Here is a 21,708-nt window from a genome sequence, read left to right as displayed (position 1 = left end):
TTAAAGTTTTAACAATTTGTAGTTAGGTATTAGTTTCTTAACAAATTTCTATAAGGGAGATTAAAAAGGCAGTATATATTTTTAATTTGTAATATTGATGAGTGACTCTTTTGAATATAGTCAATATTAATGATGAATTTAGTAGCATAAATCTTGAAACAAGTGGCATTATGTGTATATCAAAATGTTATTTCGGTTGAAACGAGTCACCACGACCGGGGACAAAATTTTTACGAAATATTAACGTAAATGTTAATCAACATTGTAACGCTTGTGTTTAACGTTACATCTTAATTAGGAAAAACCTTGTTAAACCTTGATCTATCTATATCTAATTTCAAAGATAAATAAGGCAAAATATCCGAGTTTCCTAAGTTCTGAGAAAAAACCAATATAGTATTGCTTCATAATTATAAAATAACTAATTATAGATACCATTTATAGTGTGTTCGTGTTATTGTATTATAATTTTTGCTTTATAGTTGACAGAAAATTTAAGCGAAATAAACGATCATGAAATGTTTTTGAAGCTATTATGTACTTAGATTAACTTGAGTAATAAAAAAACAGCGTATTATATAACATAAAGTGACAGGGAACGGCATGGATGATATTAAAGGAACTGATTTTTCTTTCTGTTTTCGTTATATCGTCAAATATTTATGAAGTTAAAACGAACCGTAACAAAGCAACATAATGGAAAGATATATACGCAGCAATGAATAGCAATAGCACGTGACTCACATACTTATACATTTCTATAGATTCTTTTGGCGTGATTACGTTTCGGTTGTGTTCAGATCAACAACTATTTTCATATGTAGTATACAATTATTTTCAAACAAGAACAATTATTTTCGTATGTAGTATAACAAATAGGCATTCTCAGTTGACCCATTTTAGTAATATATATTAAGTGTATGTCGAAATTTCAAGGAATAAATTTTCATACTACGTTGGTGACGATGAAAGTTTTGTGAATTTTAGTATAAAGTGTAATGACTAGTTTCATTTTTTTTTTATTTAATTTAGAACTCATACATACTGGCGGCAATTGACTATAATTTATATTACTTGGGGATTAGTATAAGTAAAATACAAAAGATTGTACTATCATTTAGGCGTTAGGAAGTTTGGAATCATGATGAAAATGAAGACGGATACCACATATTTGGACCCAAACTAAAAAAGCAGTCGCATTGATACGCAGCATGTAATGATGTGAAAATTCAGCAATTGCTGTATATGACATTGTCACAAGTGACTAATTTTCGATCTATTGTTATGATCCCAAAACCGAATGACAATCTTCACAAAAGGTGTTTTGTTTAAAAGAAATCATCTCATTCTTTGGTCGGACAGCTTGTTATAGAATTAGTTTCGAGAACAAGAAAGCAGTATGCTACTCTAGAAACCAGTATATTAGCGTTTATTTACTTGTACTTTTATAATAAAGATTCGTCAACAACGTTCACACAGCAGGATAAAGCGTTTGACTATGGCAGATGTGGGGTTTTTGTGTCATCTTCTTTACAGTCCCAATATTGATCCATGCGACATTAGTTAATTCCCAAAAATGAAAAAATAATTTGTACAGTATGCTTAAGAAACGGTGGCTATGTTCCAACATGCCTTGAAAAAGACCTCCGAAGAGAAGTAGGCTAACTGCTTCTCACGACACTTTTACAGAAAGAAACGATTCTTACATAAGAACTGGAACTATTTTAAGATACTACAAATCATTTATGACCTAATGATACTAAGTCCAAGTTTTGATATTCTAAAAACTCTGTGTCACTTCTCGTATTATAAAACTGATTTCTACTAAACTCTTAAGAATAATTTAATTTATACAGCAAATTTTTAATGCAGTGGGCATATATATATTTGTTGCGTATAGCGAAGTGGTTAGCTTTGGTTCTACATGATGCTAGTTTGTGTGATATGTTATATGGATATTCGTATTGATATTGAGATAATACGAATATCAATAAAAATGAAATAATCAAAATGAAATATCAATAAAAATATTGAGATAATACGAATATCAATAAAAATGAAATAAATAATTGTCAATGAATTCTATTTTAGAAGGAAATAGTTTTATTAAAGGAGCACTAAAACGTTTTAGTAAACGTAAAAAGTAAGGGCTTTATTCAGAATTTTCTGCTGTCCGCAACTTTAAACTAATTAACATGCACAGTATTTCCGGTATATTACAATATGTACTAGTCTTTGTGTAAACAAGCGTTTAAGTGTTTTTAACTTAAAAGATAGATAATTAGAAGTGACAGCACTTATTGCGTTATTATATTACGATTACATAGATTATAAAGATATTTTGCAGATTTGGAAAAACACATTCCTACGACGTAAATTCAAATAAGAAAACCTGCGATGTTTCGATACGTCTATAAATGTAATAGAAAGTGAAATTTAAATTGGCGTCAGGGTTTCTTTTCATCAAATTGTAATTAGAAAGTTGTGTACTTGTAACGTTTATTTAAATTGACCTATAGTATAAATCTCTAAAAAACATTGCTTTAAGAATTATTAAAATATACAACATTTATATATGTATACATAATAAAGATAATTCAAACTTTTAAATACTATGGATCTTTTAAGGAAAAGATTACAAGCTCTTTCTCTTCATTTTTATAAAGGCCATAAAAATATTAACAAAGAAAATTAATGGAATGGTCAATGGCGGAAGTTTGTGACAAAATAGACACGCGCCTACCGTAGTTAAGACAAACGGCCCTGCTTATTAATGTATACGTTTTCAATTAGAAGTTTTTTTAAGGAAAATTTAAAATTTTAGTCATAGTTGTATCAGAAAAAATCATATGATGAAAACAATCGACTAATTATTTTAATCTATTTACGTAATTTAGATAATCTGAATGGATTGGATGAATTAATAAAATTATAACCAGAAAGTTATAAGTAGTATAAATTTTGTCTACCTTGGGCGTAAGGCAGTGCTATATACGAAAAAATAAGACAGACAAGACTTTCATTTTATTTCTTTCATCAGTTAGATAAAAGAGCGGTAACCTAGACCCCAAATATCAAAATTTTCCACATTAGATGTGTATACCATTAACTATAGGCCTTTAACCAAAAAGGTGGGAAACAGAAGTACCCATGGCTTCGCAACTTACGAATGGAGATAATCGGCAGCTTATTTAATTAAATTAAAAATTAATAATAAATCATGGAGGCAGCTTTAATTATTTATTGAGAAATAAATTAACGCAAAATGAACGCAGTGCCGCTTGGTTGGGGAAACCAACCCTCAAAGACAGACAAGACAAAAGATAAATTAAAAAAAACCGTTTGTCTTTTAGGTGTCTACCTTTGTACGAGCACTACACTTGCTTAGTCGTCTTACTTGCAAGACCAGTAATAGTTTTCCCTCTCACTTTCATATTACATATAATTCATCAAAACTTTTTATTAACAAGACAATCTTTCATTTCTAAGTTTAAGTCAGACTACTGAAATTTTTGATTAAATAATGAGCTATTGGGTACTAAAGTTTTTATTTAATAGGATTGATAAAGTGAATTTTCAGTTGTGTATAAATGTAAAATCTTTTAACTGTAGTATGACAACACCGTCAAAGAATTTAAGTACAAATTACCTTTCGGAAGGTTGATTCTCCCGATCTTTGCTTTTTTCGTCTGCCATTATAGACACTTTTCTTTTTCCTTCTGTCGAGACCGGCTCGGATACCGTCAAGCCTTGTTCGGGCGGTCGTTGGTTGTCGCCTCCTCCGCTTTGCTTATTTTGCAAATCGCTGAGGTCGAAAGGGTATTCTTTAATTGCTGTCATTCGGATACTCGTTTTTCTTACCTGAAAATGTCATTTTTTTAAGAAATTAACAAAAATTAAAAGACATCAAAATTAAATGAAATAAATCATTTCAGGAAACATACAGATTATCGTTAAATAAAATATTGAAGATCATATTATATCTAAAGAAAATTTAGGTAATTATAATATCATCGATTCTTTCATTGCTTTTCACTATTAAGTTGAAAATTATTGCGCTTATTTATTTTTTAATATTATAATACAACTTTGTTGTGATGTAGTGTACGATGGAGTAATAGACAAAATTTAAAGGCAATATGGGGTTAACCTGTAAAAAGAAAATGATCCTTTTAAATTTCATTATAACTATATTTCATCCTATACATATAAATTGTATAATGAGTTATTACATAGAGAAATATATATATATATATATATATATATATATATATATATATATATATATATATATTAATAATTTCGTCTGTACAGTACAATTATTTAGATTTTACAAAATAATTCGGACTATGTCGAAACTTTAAAGATACATTATTCATTTTGAAATAACTAGATTTACTAAGGGGATGGATCTACTTTGGCAACTGTATTTTTTTACTTAAGGTCCATTCTCTCTCTTCTTAAATTTTAGTTCTATGGATTTTTTTCGGCAGTCAATACTGTCGAGAAACTCCTATTTCCAATTTCCAATTGGATACATAAAAATATTAATCGGCTTCGACAACAACAACGACGATAGTGGGCAAGCTTTGGCGTTCATTCAGGTTAATCATTGACAGTATTTAATTTTAATTGAAACAAAAGTTATTCTTTTGCAAGTGATCTCATTTATAATATTTTTAATTCGTTAATAGTAATGAAAATATATTCGATTGTACGATATCGAAAATGATTTTGTTTAATATTCAAAATATAATTTTTTACATGGTTAGGTCATATAAAAATATGTGGACTAGGAATATGTATATATTTCAAAAACACTACAACACTTGATTATTTACAACTGTTCTTTAATCTTAAGTAGGAATCACTGTTCACAACAACGTATTTATTACCGTATACAAGATAGCAGCGTGTGCGTCTTACTGTGTTCGACGGTGTACTGAAAAGATTGTTTAAGGTATCGCATTCATACAGTCAAAAGCCTCGAACAACTTAATAAATGTTGTCTTAAACTGTCGTCTTAAAATGTTTTCAGAAGAATACATTGTCGGTAATGTGCATCTTCAGTTACTTTTGGAAAACCCACCGTAAACAATACCGAAACAAATATAAACAATAAAACTTATAAATTTTACTGTTTTTCTTTAACTTCTCTAATAATGTACTCAAAGGTAACAATTTAAGTTCTCGGACGTTCGTTACAACAGAGACTTTCAGGAATGAAAGAGAATAATTAGTGTTATGAGTAATGTATAACAGTAAACTTAAAAATAATTGTAGTCTTTGTGAAACAATATTACGTTGGTAAATGGCATGAAGAACAGAGTTCTTTATTTTGTCGTCAATTTAACGAATTGTTGTTTCTGTTTCGTTGTATTCTCTTGCAGCTATATAGATTGAAATGTGGCTTTGAGTACTTTTGCAGCACTTGAATAATTTACACAATTAAAATAATGTCTAGTAGAATATAAATTATTTTTAAAAAAACCTGTCTTTTTATCACGGCTGACAGATAATTCGCACTTTACGTATTTCACCTTCAGCCTGTTAGAATCCAAATGTGTCAGGGTATGTGGTACTCGATGTGGTAGTAAGACTTTACTTTCACACACGGTTTTTGATATGTTCTCTTTTTAATTTCATCGTAACTTTTTTAACATCGAGGCAAATTGTTTGATTTAAAACAGATGCAAGTATTCAGAATATAAAAGGCAACTGCACAAACAATTAATTTAATACTTCATGGGTTGTAAATAAAAATAAATTTAGGGCATGTTTATAAATCAATGCCTAAAAGATCTTTTCGCGGATTTTCATGTGTTTAATTTTGCTATCGAAAAGAGAGATATGTTTTGTTTATGTGGACATAAAAATATATTATATTAAAAATGTTCGATACGTGAAGGACAGAGCATACTTTTAAAAAAGTATCGCGAATCATGAACATATAATGGGTTACTTTAAAAGTAATCAGGCATTGTAGATCTGTGGCAACGTTTTAACCAATTCTCAAATTCTCTCTTTTGATGTGCGTTTTCATCACCACAATCGAGTGTCAATAAGAAAAAAAATGCAGACACAAATTATTTTTATTCGTCCAGGTCTGGGGAATAAAAAATAAATTAAAAATTTCAAATATTCCGGCACAATGTTTTGTGGACGAAAAGGGGGCACTGTTAAAGTCATTTGTTCCACTAATCGGGGCGTTCCTGGATGAATATATAGTTGCACAGTTGTAGGAAATTGCACAAAACTTTCAGGTATTATTCAATTTTGGGTGTCCTCCCTCGTGGCATTGCACTCATGATGTACCACGCACTCGTCTAAAACTGTTACCAAAACTTTCATATGGCTCTTTTATTGGGGCTCCTGAATCCCTTTTCGCTTTTGCAGGGAATTTATTATTCATAGGGTTAATAAATTATTCAGTTCTATTTTTCAACATTTTTCTTCATTCTTCGATCATAAATTCTATAATTCTTTCATTTTCCACATACCTTTTAAATGTCGCTTCTCGTCCTTCTCCACAATTTCCATAATATCACAGATTCAGTACAATAATTGCGACTTTTATTAATTTTGTTCTATATTTGGTTTTTATATAGTAAAAGAATGGATAGATCTTACCCGACTTTTTTAAATCTTGGATATTCAAATTTCATGTTATTGTTTGGACAAAACTCCTAACCAAAATTGCTAGTATTGAAAGCTCCCTTATTAAAAAGACCCGCTTGCTTCATCTCTGTGTGGACATACTTTTTACGATATGATTTGTTGGTTTTTATTATCACCAATATTACAAATAGTTGTGTCGACAAAAATCAATTTATAGCAGTTGTTCCACATGATACAAATCTTTTATAAAGATATTTCTCGATTTCATCAATAAGTTCAAAACAGAAGGCAGTCATTAAGCTCGAATTTGGCTTAACTCCTATTAAATTACAAACATTGTATCCTTTAGAACGGGCGTTCGTTGGATTCGCGTACGACTTACCTCGATGACTGCTTTTGTCCGTACGAGGTCGTCAGCGATAGATAGTACACGGTATATAATTCTCGGTGCTATTTCCGAATTTCATAGTGTTTCGTAATTTTTAAAACAAGGCGCGTAGCAGTAACTTTGCTGTAATTTTAGTGGACAGTGGAACAAATGTTTTTAAATTACATTACACGTCTAACTTTTACATGCAAAATCTAATTTTAGATTAAAAAAGCACGTTGCATAGTTGCAGGAAATATCAAGGGTTTATATGTTATTATATAACTTGATCTTTTTAGTAAACAACGTACAGTTTCTTTTGAAATAAAATGAATAATTCAAATGCCAAAAAATATTTAATATAAGAATAGAATAAAATTAGATTATGATCATTATGGGTATAATACAGGATCAAAATTCTTGTTAATTTTAACGTAAAAATCATCCAATAACCACTCTTAAAGGTACTTTAAAATGTAAATTAAGTCTTTATTTGAAGTCTGGTCCAATCAAAAATAATGAAATAAATAAACGAACAAAACCTTTTTTTACTTTAAATTGCAACATGCATATATCTTTTTTTCCCACCTCTTTCTTAAAATCGGTTAGATATTGCATTAAATAAATAGTAAATTTTAGCAAAAACTGGATTTTTGTGTTTTCTGTGGTGTATGATTAAAATTATTCAAACCCAAAATATTTATAAAGGTTTTTTTGGGTTTACATGTTTTATTTTTGTTTACGGATTGTTGGTTAAACATGTTAGTAAAAGAGGAAATTACATACTTGGTACAACCTAATATTGATAATAGTGTTTTGCGGGCAGCGGTCGAGTATTTATTCGCTTAAGTGGACTCATCACAATCACATGATCACTTACGAGGACTCGACCACGAGTTCCCAATCATGCGCTCATTTACGTTGAGCGCTGACCGCGGCTATGTTGCCACACTGTCGCGAAGCGCTTATCATAACATAACGATGTTAAAACGATTACTCATCCCATTCTATCAAATGAAACCTTTATTGTTATTTTGATTAAGTACAACGGCCTTTTAGTGTTAATCGTTGTTTGTTAATAATGTGAAGTGTATTCAATATTTTCTTATATATCTTTAAGTTATATTTATAATTAGTAAGTACTCTTAGATTAGGCTGACTAAAGTAAATATTTATTACAACTTGATACTTTTCAAACTCAGCTTTTTTTAATAAATTTCTAACGAAAAATTATGAATTAATGTTACAGCAGCAGAAATAACCTTTTACTTTATTTTTGTGTCATTTTAGACTTTTAGCGTACATAACCTTTATAAAGTCGACCAATGTGAAAGTTGAACCTACGAGCGGGAGTATAGTAATATGGCATTACAGCCATTTCAAGAAGTTTTGGGAAATGAAGCTGAGCAGAGATGAGCCATTGACTGATCCAAACTTATCTGTAACCTTAAAATGTATAGTGTAGGGTCTACCAATCTTGTTGCGCTAATATATTTTGCGCACTGGAAGCACACACAAATTTGCGATAATTATCGAGCTTTTTAAAGCACTGGAACCGAAAATAATACAAATTGGCACAGAACTGAGTAAAGAGAATTAAGGTTTGGCAAAATGCTCTTGCAGACCTTTCATTTATTTATTATCATCATATGAAGGTTAAGGTGTCACAACTTTGACTCACAAAGAACCGCTGGTCAACAATAGAGCACAATTATCGACTTTAGAGGTATCACATCTCTATTTATTTAAGCCTTTAGTTTTGGTTAAATTTAAATAATACGACATTATATCTATTTTTTGTTGTTTATTAAAACTACAGTGGATTTAATCATTACACAAATTTTTTTTGCCCTTAAGTAAAAAAGGCGATTCTGCTTCAAAAAAATCAGTTACTGACAAGAGAAATTGTACATAACCACGTACATAACATTTATTATTCATTATTTCATTATTTTGTGATTTTATATCGTATACATACTCACTCTGTCTACAAATGAGTCATTATAACACTGTTGGACACCGTCCTCATCGGTTAATTGTTTGTATGGAATTATGAAATCATTGTTAAGGAGCTTTTGCAGAAGTGGGTTAAACAATGCGACCTTTAATGACGCGTGATTCGTATCATGAATGTTGATACTGAAAACGCAAAGCTAAAGGAGAGTCTTTATCATCAAAATATATAGATTCCCTCTTTTCTTTGTAAAAAAATGTGTATTATTCCCATTTTTGCAACAGACTTAATTAAGCCGGGCGACTAATTTTCAAGAATTGCTTTAATCCTTTTTTTAATTTTTTTTTACTTTTTAACGTACTCAATCTACATTGATTCTGTACCTTCGAAAATTTCAGATATAATTCTACGTTAACAAAAGTAAGACGGCACGCCTTTCACACACTCTTTTCTATTCCGTACATTCAAAATGAAAAAGATTACATTAACCATTGTTTACTTCCATGAAAAGTTGTTATAATTGTATTCCATTGTGGTACTAGTTCATGCAACTAAGGCTAGCAGAAGGAAAATTAAATAGATGACTATGATTTTCCTCCGTGTTTATTTTAATCATGTCATCATTTTGTCATTGTAATATGGTCAGTCTAGGTCAGTTTAGTTTAAATAAAATATTAATATTGCCAGAAATTTAATGACGACCCCTAAGTGTTATTCCTTATATGTTTCCTGAATATTTTAACTTTATTTTCAACAGACATCGTATTGTACGACGTCCATAGAAAAAGTATGGCGTGGTTTTTAAAAAATATTTTTTCATGAAGATTCAAATCAAATATTATACATTTGTGCCCCTGTTTTTCCAATGGTTGGAACGTTTTGAAAAATATTTTATCACGATATTTATTGATTCTGTTTAGATCCTCCTTCGTTACCGTCATTCTTTCATCGGCTTTTTTATTTTCAGAAACAAAAAAAGGTTACACGGGACTAGGTTTAGGAAATAATGTAGTTGCGAAGCGCGTTATTTTTGGCCGAAATCGCACATGATCGACGATGTTTGATTAGAGTTGATTTCATGAGGAAAAGCTAATTTAGTTTTTTCACGTATCCAGAGGTTTCTGGGGGATAGTTTCGGGAAAATCAAAAGGAAAAATATCGACAGAAAAATACAACTCATGAAAGTTGTAAATGTAATGTTTATAAAAAGCATTATTATGCAATCTAAAAATTGATATTATAAATATTAATGTACATTCATAATATTTATTATTTTCCCTTACACGTAAATCCATGTATAAAAGCCGCTAAAATATAAATTTAAAATCTCGAAAACAGTGTTTAAACATTTAAATTTTTATTTGATTTCTCCATTGAATTTCAAATAATTAAAACTGTTATCACAAAAACAGTAAATAATTATTTCAATAATTATTTTCCGTTTAGGAGGAGTACTTTGTATTCAAAAGTTGTACAATTTAATATGGATTGAAAATATTTATTACGGCTCTGCAAAATAGTATTTTTATGTAATACATTTATTTCATTACCTCATAAAAATACAGTTTAACTTAAATTTAAGAGACCATAAAGTGTGAAATGAATACCAACTTCGTCAGGAGAACTGGTAACTATCAGAAAATACGTCTGTTTATTCTTTATTTACAGCGTCTGACTTTAACTGTTGGAGTTCATTACATTAACAGTTCATTCCTAATCGCATACACATGATGCAAAGTATATGATTATCACATGCTCCCAACGTTTGTTACCTATATGTTAACAATCGATCCTGAAATTTATATGCCATTAACTGTTTCTTTTTGTCAGCTATTGATGAATTTGTTCATAAGTAACATAAATATATGCGTAAATTAACTGACGCAAACTTATGAATTTTTTTTATCAATAACTGAAATTTACTCACAGGTTTCAGAGATATAATTACTTCATAAAAATGTAGGCGCAATTATTTGTAAAAACTGTCTACCCATGCATTAAAATTGTAAAAGCAAAAATTATTTTTTTAATAAAAAATAGATTACAAGCAAAATCGTACGTGTAAAATAAAAAAAAAATAATTATTGAAAAGTTTACACATATGTTAAATGTTAGAGCAATCTCTACTATTAGAAAATAAGAAACTAATGTTTATCTACTATTTTGTCACATGAAATTGAGAATAATCTTTTTTTAATTTATAATAATTAATTTTAAAACTTACCATATTTTATCGAATACTTTGTCACTACACTAAACAAAATGTTAATCTATGCTAGCGTCACGCAAGTCGGCGGTCTGTGTCCTGTCTAGTACCTATTTGATCGTACGGTATGTGCGCTGGGCAGTCGCCTTGCACGCCGCTTTGCGTCAATTGGGATACAATTGACACGTCAAATGATGATAATAAGATTTTAGATAATCACGGGCCACTGCTAATTTTGCATTAAAACAAATGTATACTCCTAATATTAGAGATAGTATAATGTATTTTTATAATTTTTTTTTATTAATGTTCAGATACTTTTTTCGAATATGTACTATTTATGTATATTTTACAATTAAATGACATCAGAAAATAATAAATATTCAGAGTGACTCTCATGGCCCAATATGGCGAGCGCAACCGTAGACATTCGTAGGGTTTTGTTTTTGGAAATACATGGTTCATCTTTTCTTCATCGATTTAAAAAGTGATTGAACGCTCAATATTTATACTGCACCTGTACAAAAGACCGTATCAAAATGTATGTAAATGAGTAGGCAACATCTATAAAAGATTAAGAGATTCAAAATATTTGCAAGCCCTTTAAAAATTCGAAGCTAAAAATAGGCATTAATAAATTATTTTCATAAGAGATGATTTGAACATCAGTTGCCTTTGCTTAATCATTTGCTTTTATATATTTTTAATATTGTGAATGTTGTACACATCTTTAATAAGCAGGTGCATCAGAGTTTTTATTTCTTTTAATAAATTAATTGCACCATTTAAATGTTTTTCAGGTGTGCTTTTCTGATAAATATATCCTTATACTGTTAAAGGATTAATACGGCTTTAGGTATTTAGTTGAATAATCTAACATTGTCAAAATTTATCTTAAAAAAATCTGTGCATTTGAATGAACGCAATTAATACTTCGATTTTCCTGACTGTTTATATTCCTACGTCGTAGAAGACTTGCGTGACGACGATCGTTTCAAGGTAGCAAAAGTATTGAGAAATTATACATTACTCATTAAGATTGTTTTTCAATTGCTACAGAGATGTGATCTCACATCCTTGTACAAGTTTTGAATTCTAATAATTGAGAAGTACTTTTGCAACTTGCACTTTTACCAAAAAAAAGTTAATATTTAATTTAATCCTTAAGGATGATTTCAAGTAGGCATTTACACTCAATATTGAATTAGTTTATTTTAACAATATAATTAGTAAGCTACCACGGGCTCGGAATACTGATCTGATGCCAGAATCCCAACAGTTGGTCTGTTTAGATAAAATTTAACAATGTTTGATATATACATAATTTCAATCATATAAATGAGCCAACAGACCAAAATTCACACATTTCGATCAACTAAAAACTCTTTTAAGCTATAATAAATTTATTTAAAAATATACTAGTAATTTGGGATTCAAAACTAAGAAAAGGAAGGTCAAAAATATGTCGTGAACTTTATTATATAAGTGTATACTCCCATGAAAGACTTTTTAAAATTTTGAAGACGAAATTTAGTCATTACGAGCTAATTTTTATTTTTTGTGTCTATCATGTGAAAGATATAAAGCGCTATCACCATACGAATATACTGTTTGTAAATGAAAGGCAGATTTTGTCCTCATGACTATGTAGGGTTAGTACAGACCTAGGGTTACAGAAATTTCAGATTGGCATTACTAGGCAAATATTTGCCTTTTACATAGGACGTGCTGAGGCATAAGTAATCATTGGTTTTGAAGGAAATTAGTAAAACACCGTATGAACTACAACTGAGGCGGGGACAGCCACCAAGGTACTTTTATCAACAAACAAATAAACAATTTGTGATTAATAGTTTAAATACTCGAAGCGATTGTTATAACTACATAAAAAGCATGATAAATGTTATGCTTGTTGTATATGCTTGTTACTTTCAAACAATGTTTTATAAAACTTGTATCTTTCAATATGACTTTTATATGAAAAAAAAATATTTTCAAATTTTTGTCTAAACAACAAGAATAAACTATACTTAAAATGAAATGTGCGTTCACATGTTTCGCGATGTCAAGCAACAGAACCTTATGTTACTAAAACTTAGATGAAACATACAACACACATGAAGAAATTAAAAGCAACCTAAAGGTAAAGGTGATGTACTTCTTTTTTAAATTAAAGATATTTCGTTTTATTTATTTCGATATTTTGTTTCCGTTATTCCGTTCGTTATGCGCATATTTTTTTAAAAAATGCCATGTGTCTACATGTTTCGTTTTAACAAAACAGATTTTCCTTGGGTTATAGGTAGTAACAAACGCAAATCGGATATAATATTTCTTATTCTTTAAAACCTAGAGGTATAATGCATATGGTTTAAATAAAAATAAAATACAATATAATAAATAAAATATTATTTATAAATGTATTGTAAATATATAAATTGTCTTTACTAAGGTAGAACCAGAAAGCATTGTTTTGATGAATCAAAAGTGCATGTAAATGTTTATTTGAATAAAATGTTGAATTTTGCATTTATTTTGAAAAGTTGCGGTTCGTTTCTCCATATCACTGTTAACAGTAAATAATCATAAATAGGATTACTATCTGAATTTAAGTCTGTCAATGGTAATTTTTGACCAGCCTGCAGGTACGAAATATATACGTTGATTCGAAAAACTAACAGTTATGTAGACAGATTTTTTATTTTCCGTTAAGTTGTTTGTCTGAAATTATTTTGTTAACTAATAACTTGAATTAACCACAGGATAAAAGACAAAAATTAAAAAAAAATCCTATTGTATTTTTTTCAAATTTGGATTATTATAGAAAAGTAATAATTAAAATCAATGATTTGTACGTACTGCTGTCCTTGAATTCGTTTTCAATTTCACAGTTTAATATAACCCACTGGTTCAAAAAAGGCGCGTTTTTGCTTTTAAAAAGACGGCAAGATGTAGATTATTGATACCGGGAAAACTGAGCACACGTCTGATCCAACAACTCGATGATCGCAATATCGCTTGTAAACGTTGACAGGTTAGAAGTGTAGTTTCGATGTCACGAGGTTGAAATGTGCCGCCTTCACCGATAAGGGATAAGGGTGCTCCGAGAGCTGTACCAGATGGCTTAGCCGCATCGCATATGTCCACGCATTAAAGCTTTCTTATTCTTTACCACTTCACGATCATAACAATAGTAATTAACATTTCGACATATTAATTACATACACGTAAAAATCAAAATTTATTGAGCACAAAAAATACCGCAGTAACGGAAAAAAACTTTAATATTTAGATGATTTATGGTAACTACATCAACAAAAATCCACTTGAAATTGTTATTCCTTTATCAGATAAAAGAGAAGGTTTAGAGAACAGTCACGAGATCTACAAAATATCTTAATAACTAAAGTAGCTTCAATTCGAGTGCAATCTTTGTTTTCATTTTTTTTTTGCTGTTTGATGAAAGATTATATTAATATAGTTATTATTACATATCGCAGTAGTTACTTTATGATTTTTTATTTTTATGAATACAGCTTTTTAATAATTTAAGTATAGTTTTAAATCCTTTTTTTATTTTAAGTGTTGAACTGAAATAAATCCTAGCTGTTAAGCAATTTAAAGTTTTTTATTTGAGCCACTACGCCGGAAGATTATTATAATTATAATTATTTAACGAGTTTCTGGAATAACTACCACAATTATTTTTGCATGAATACATGTTTTGATATATGTTCTAATTTGGGAACACTGAAATAGAAAGAAACATGAGTTTATTAATTTTAAAAGAAATCTAGGTGGTTAATCCTGAAAATCAATTTTATAGAACAATTAGTCACCTACATTTTGATATAGAAAAAAACGTTTTTTGAGAACTCAAAGAAATAAAAAAATGGTCTCCATTGTAATTTATTCTAGGAAATATGAATTTCCTTATCACGAGCTAGGGTCACAGTCCACTTTAATTTATGTCACATGACGCTCAGGAAAATAAGGTAATATTTAAAGATAAATAATGTTGCAAAGTATATTTTACACGGTTTACGATATTATTTTATACAAAATATATTTTATTTAGAAATGTTACTAAATTTAAAGAAATGTTAAGTTGGATAGGGTTGCTGCAGCGCTACGAATAATATAAGTACTTATGGTCTAAATTTTAGTTCGTTTGATCTAAATATTATGAACTGCCTAGCCTCCTCATCGTTGTGACAGTTGATAAAAAAATACATGATTAAATACGCTTTTGTAAGTCTTATTACAGAGTCGTCATATAGCCATAGCCATCTTTATTTACAAAGATTACTTTTAAATGCCTATTATATTAAGTAGCTTATAAAATTTATAAAAGTCCTTATCAACGTTCATCTGTTTGGAAAGATGACATGACTAAGAAAATTGTTGCTCTAAAGGAAGGTTTAATTATACACTTTTTAAAGATACTGAAACTTAATAATTTATGTTTTCGTTAAAATTTAAAAAGATCAATGTAAAGATGAGACGAAAAAGGTATAAAGTTAAAATTACGTTATTGAAAAGATTAGTGGTAAAGGTTTTATGTGCAACTTTGTAATTAATTAAAATTTTTAAGCAAAGATATAGGACCTTTTCATCACATTATAATTATTTATTTTAACACATGTCTGAAAGATCCGATCGACACGTAAATGTAATAAACACTCTTGAATAATTTAATTTTGTTTTAAAACAAACTTGGTAATGCAAACGTTATATGGTGCTTCTCCGAAATAAATAGTTCAGATCTTATATAAATTAGTTTTATTTATTTAAGACAAGACGTGCAATAAACATTTTTATTTGTAGTAACCACATCTACAACAAAATTTCAAATAATATTTTTTTTAAATATGATCTCTACATTTTAAATACTAATAGTAACAAAGTACGTATCATAATTATTTAATATACTTTTTTATTTTAGTTATTGCCGTTAACAACTTTCAAGTCTTTTAGGTAGAAGTTATTATTTTCAATAACTCTTAGAAATAATACTTTGGCTCTTCACTGTGTGATAAAAAATTGTGTCGTTTTACGATGAATGATATAAATGACATGTGAATTGACGTATATGGATTAAGGTTGACAGAAATCAGTTGAATTTAAATTTTTAATCAGTCAATAATACTACTGTCTTTAACTTTTGTTTTTGTTAACGTCAAACAACTTCTAATCATTGATTCATCTCCATGGTTCATGATTATTTAGGGTGGCCATAGATGCAAAAGTTTGAAAGTGGTTAAAGAGTATATTTCTATAATTTTCAAAACTATCTGCATGTCTACAGCATATATTTTTTAGTTTTAACGATGCCTCGGTTGAAAAAATCTCGATTACACAAATACTAAATGTACCAGAATTACATAAGTCGATTAAAAATGTAACAAATTTATGACATAACTTACGTCATTTTATAAATAAAACAGAAAAGTTTCCGCACTCAGTCGTACATGCAACTGATTATCTTGGATTTTGCAAATATGTACACCTTATGGAAGATTACTAATGTTTGAGTTGACGACAAAAACTGTTTAGACTGATAGTTATTTTTTTAATTTATTTGATTGTTGATAATAATATGTGACTTAATTAACATCTTAACGCCAAGATAATTGATTTATAAAGATCGAATAAATAAGAGTTCATTTTTTTTTTAATTTTTGATATAGCTCTGACTTCAGATAGCATAGAAATTTAGAGGTCAAGCTATATACGGTTGGGACATCGTTATCCCTAAACGTTTGATTAGTGACTTAATCATCCATTGTTAATTTTGTAGCTATACGTAGTGAGTTTTTCTTCTTGAAATCCAAAACCCTTTTGATAATACTTAAAAAAATTCTCGTGTAAATAAAACCTCTTTGATTGTACGAAAATTTTTTTAATGCACAAGATTTTTGACGATCCCGCTTCTTTGCATATAATTTTTCCAATCTACTATTTGTGGGCATAACTTTGGGATAAATTTGACGATCAAGAAATATATAACTTTTATATGAAAACAGTTGAATATTGATTATTGTGCTCTCATTATTATAATTCATTTTGTACATTTATTAGAAATAAAAATAGAATAATAATGCGAGATCTTAACTTAACTAACAATGTTAACAAATGTAATGATCTCTAATGAATCTAATAGAAATTAAAATGTAATCTTAACAATATCTGTATTTGTCGCTTTCTCCATGAGTTCGTAAATGTAAGCAAATGTTTAAATTAAAACTTTAAAATGTAAATGCTCAAAGATCGATTTATCAACTATCGGTGGTCACTGACATGGGGTTATGTGACATTTGATTGTGCTATATTTTACCGGAAATATTAGTGCATGTATTTGTTATAGATTTTCACTCGACGTACTGACTCATCACGATATCTATGGAACTATAAGAGTAGAAATTTTCCTTTCCCCTAGTAAAATTTGCTAAGAAGGAAGAATGATTTTATGAAATTCCACCCGCAAAGGAAGTTGATAGAGCATTAATTAAATTCGCGAGGTGGGCAGGGAAAATCTAGTCTTATATAAAGATAATTGGTGTTATTTATTTTATAAGCAGCTTGGTAGGATAGAAAAACGGATTGTGTTAATTTTGCTACTTGCCAAATCAACTGCCGGGTCCTATGTTATTATTACACTGGTAAGTTGATTGGAATTTACTGTTAAATTCATATTGTATATAATTATGTTATTACATAGATAAACGACTCTCCAAAGTATAATCATGTGATTCTTACGATAAAGTAATAGTAAGATTATATAGTAGTAAGTAAGATTATTAGCGGAAAAAGTGAATTTCCACGCACGTGTTTGAAAAATCTCAACTTCAACAGTTAATAGAATTTATTAAACGAATAAAACCATTGATTTAAAACCCAATGTTAAAATCTTTCTGAAGCTACTTATTAAACCTATTGAAGTTATTCATTATAACAAATATATTCTAAAAATTATCATATGATAAATAAACACTTCACTTAGATTGAATACAGCGACTTTTAATGTCAACTGTGAAGTAAATGTAAGTAGCAAGATTTAACTAAGAAATTATTATCATTATTTTTAATATTATTTTGTGTTATCCCAAGGTGATACGTTCTTTGTCGATAATCTACACTTGTCACGATCTCGTAAATGTGATAAACGCATCACATGGTTCTGCCGTCATGGTTATTGGAACTATGTTTACTTATTTCATAAATGAAGCTGTATTAATAAGTCCTTCCGCGGTTACATTTCTGCAATGCTTGTTTTTATCTTCAAGGTGGCGGATGAAAGGTAAAATAAACATTGTAATTCCTCCGTGGTATAGTAATTATTAATATTAAACTTTGATTATTATTATTCATTATTTAGTACGTATTTAATAAAACTAAGGTTAGAAGGCTGAAAAATGATGTACTTTACCGAAGTTGCTGATCGTGATGTCCTGCCTGTACCACCCGTTGCCTGCAGGTGTAGTTTTACAGCCTCAACGCCAGAGCGTTTTAAGCGATCCTGTATAATTCTTGGAGTTGCTGGATGTATGGATGTATTTTTTGAACGTCGAACCTCGTGTTTTGTATTCTTCTTTTCTAACTTTGGACTTTTTTTGCCTTTTTGGCCTAAGTTTGACGATGTCATATCGCGAGTTTTCATCTTCGCAGCATTTTAGTAATAACCATTATAGATATTTCACTCTTTATCTTCGTGTTCACCGAGGTTGGCAATTGAAATAAAATTGATCGGAAGTAGCCTTTTTTGCCTACAACAATATTTAGATAAGATATTCTTATAAAGACTGCTGCCACTGATAAAAAACACAAAAGTCAGCGGTTTCGTACGTGAGGACCGAGGGCCTTTTCCGTCAGTACCACTACGCGGTCACGTAGAAGTCTTTGAACTGGCGCGAGGTAACTGCTACATAAACACCGTTTTTGTGTTGTCGCCACAACAAGGTAGCTCGTGTAGTAAATAAATTATGACAATCTTCGCAAGTAATTTGCTTCAGTAGTGCGTGCAACCGGCGGAGTCCGCTTGGACTGGCGTGCGTCGATCGCACACTCCTCTAGCGTTCTACCAACGCCGTCACATATTAATTAAAGGGATGACGCTTAAATGAAACGCTATTCGAGTACCATTAACACTAATGCACTTCAAAATTTGATCTCTAGTCCAAAGTTTAATATTTTATTTCCATTATTTAATTTATTAATCATTATCTTAATTGTATTAAAATTATTAATTTGTCAATAATAATGATAATATTCTATTTATGTTGACTTAATGTTTTCGTAACTGCTTCTTTTTCGAATATTTTATAAAAAGTTAGGATTTTAACATGATAAATGTAATAATCTTAATAACTTTGCGCGCGTAACGGTTTTTAAAATTTTAAGTTTTTCGTTTTTTTCATTCTTTATACATTTGATCATTATTCGAGAAAGTAGGCGCAAAAAAACTAGTCTCTAACTTGTGGCTTATAAATTTCATATCGGATTGTGTTTATTAGGAGCTAGGAACATGGCAATTTTAAAAATTGAACTATGATTACATCGAATAGATTTCACTTAGATAGGTGAAGAAACTGTCAATGTGTAGACACAATATAAGCCCATGCATATTTTTATTTTTTCATTACATACGACCCGCGCACCGCATTTTGTCTTGGAGAATATAAATATATTTTTCTTGTTCCAAAAAAATATACGCTAGTGGGTATCAACGAATACTAGTACTTATAAGCACAAGCGCTTCTGAGCCTTGCGGTTGATCTTGCCTTCGGTTCTGTCGCTAACCATATTACGGCTGTATAAGAAATTCTTATCCACAATCCATCGCACGCCTTGAAAAGTACGATAGTGGTGCATCAAAAATAAAGAGTAAATGAAAACGACGCCTTCGCTGTTGAACATAGACAATATTCACCTTCTATACATATTACTGGTTAAAGGCGTGGGTTTCTCCTTTCTCCAGAAGTACATATAGCGTGAAACTGCTAATTTAAACATTTTAGTAACATAAAGAGTAATAACTGCCATCTAGCGTACTACTAAACAAACAAGTAAGGACTTTTAACTTAAAATGAGTACATAGCTGCTGTTGCGGTTCCAACAACACGTAGTAGATGGCGATATAACCATATTTTAAATTGTTAGCGAACGTTCTCAATGATTGCAGTATTAAAGTTTTACCTAAAATAATATAAAATTAATCCTATTTTAATTTCTTTATGATTTATTATGTAAATATAGACAATAAAGGTATTCAGTATTAAACATTTATAATTTGTTAAATATGTTATAGTTATCTGGTGAAAATCTATAACTCCCCAATCCAGAGAAATTGTAGTGAAAATGTGGCGTAAAAATTAAAGGGGCTAGCCGAGGCTCCCCAGGGAACCCTCGAGCATCCTTACCTTAAAAGATGTGTCAGGCTAAGCGCACTCCGCGCCCAGGTTTAAGGTTTTGATGGTTTACTTTTTTCGAAACTTATTATAGGCTTTGTATTGTAAAGTCATTTTAAGCGCAGCAACAGACTCAAAAATATTTAAGAACATCAATTTAAATTTTCGAAAATTGATAAATTTTGGAAATTTTGATATTTTATTGGTACGACAAGATCTGCGTATAGCTTTTTAGAAGATATTCATTGTGTTTTAGACAACATGTGTAGTAAATCTTTTATTAGCATAGGAAACTATCCATAAATGACTTTAAAATGATCCCTTCAGTATCCCTTGCCTAAAAATATTTTATCCTGGACAGAGACAGTCATTTATTTATCTCTTACACTGTTAGTCTATCTTAATGTAATGAATATTATTTTATACGTTTATTTATGCTAAATCCTGTAACATAAAAATAAACAGCACTAATAATAATATTTCATAATGATCTCATGATGTCTAAATAGAAACAGCTTTGATTCTTTTGTTCTTATTAACAATTAAAGATTAATCATAATAATGATTTACGAAAACTAATGTAATGAATATATGTTATTATTAAATTAGGCGTTACGCTTATTATTTTGTATGATACACCAAAGCCTATGCTAATGTCACAATCTAGAATAGGTGTTGGTATTTTGAGTTTTTGGGTAAGGGAATTGGACTTCACTTGTTAATGATACTTACATATTAATTCATTTGCGTGCAATAATAAATAAAGTATTTTTTATTAAATAAACAAAATTGTTATTTGAGATTATGTCTTTATTAAAACATTATACACAATAAAAATACAAAATCTGTGGAAACAGATTTAAAGATAACGTGTAGAGGAGAATAATGAAGTGATAAAAGGTAATCCTTTAACAAACACTTAAAACCTTAATATTGTATGTGTAAATTGCATTTGTGCTATAAAAAGCAATGTCAGGTAAATTTTTATATTAAACAATAATCCAGTTTTTTTAACACATGGAAGGAATATGATGTTTGTAATCTTGTGTAACATTGTATAGTAATAAGCTATCATCACAGATATTTGACAGATTTTTTGCAAAGGACTTACAATGGTGCTCATATGGCATTTACGTCCACAGGTCCGAGGATACAG

General features: G+C 29.6%; 1 protein-coding gene across 3 annotated transcripts in view; it reads right to left on the bottom strand.

Moving 5' to 3' along the window:
- LOC137922458 (sodium/hydrogen exchanger 9B2-like) overlaps window positions 1-18,891 on the bottom strand; it is a 35,534-nt gene extending 16,643 nt beyond the window's left edge. Inside the window, exons 1-2 of one of the 3 annotated variants that reach the window (XM_068765454.1) lie at window positions 18,575-18,891; window positions 3,650-3,861 (exon numbers count right to left, since the gene is read on the bottom strand). In XM_068765454.1, the coding sequence (XP_068621555.1) occupies window positions 3,650-3,861; window positions 18,575-18,805 (443 nt within the window). In that variant the 5' untranslated portion in view covers window positions 18,806-18,891. Of the gene's footprint in view, window positions 1-3,649; window positions 3,862-11,163; window positions 11,234-14,004; window positions 14,166-18,574 lie in introns of those variants that run through there. The other 2 variants (XM_068765456.1, XM_068765455.1) reach the window with 2 other exon arrangements.
- Between the last annotated feature and the right edge of the window lie 2,817 nt (window positions 18,892-21,708).

Source organism: Battus philenor, unplaced genomic scaffold (genome assembly GCF_028537555.1).
Source record: "Battus philenor isolate CCGP_79_NKW_IND1 unplaced genomic scaffold, ilBatPhil1.0.hap1 SCAF_2, whole genome shotgun sequence".
Taxonomy (NCBI): Eukaryota; Metazoa; Arthropoda; class Insecta; order Lepidoptera; family Papilionidae; genus Battus; species Battus philenor.
Note: the sequence above shows the minus strand (reverse complement) of the source record. Positions and strands in the feature narration are given on the sequence as shown.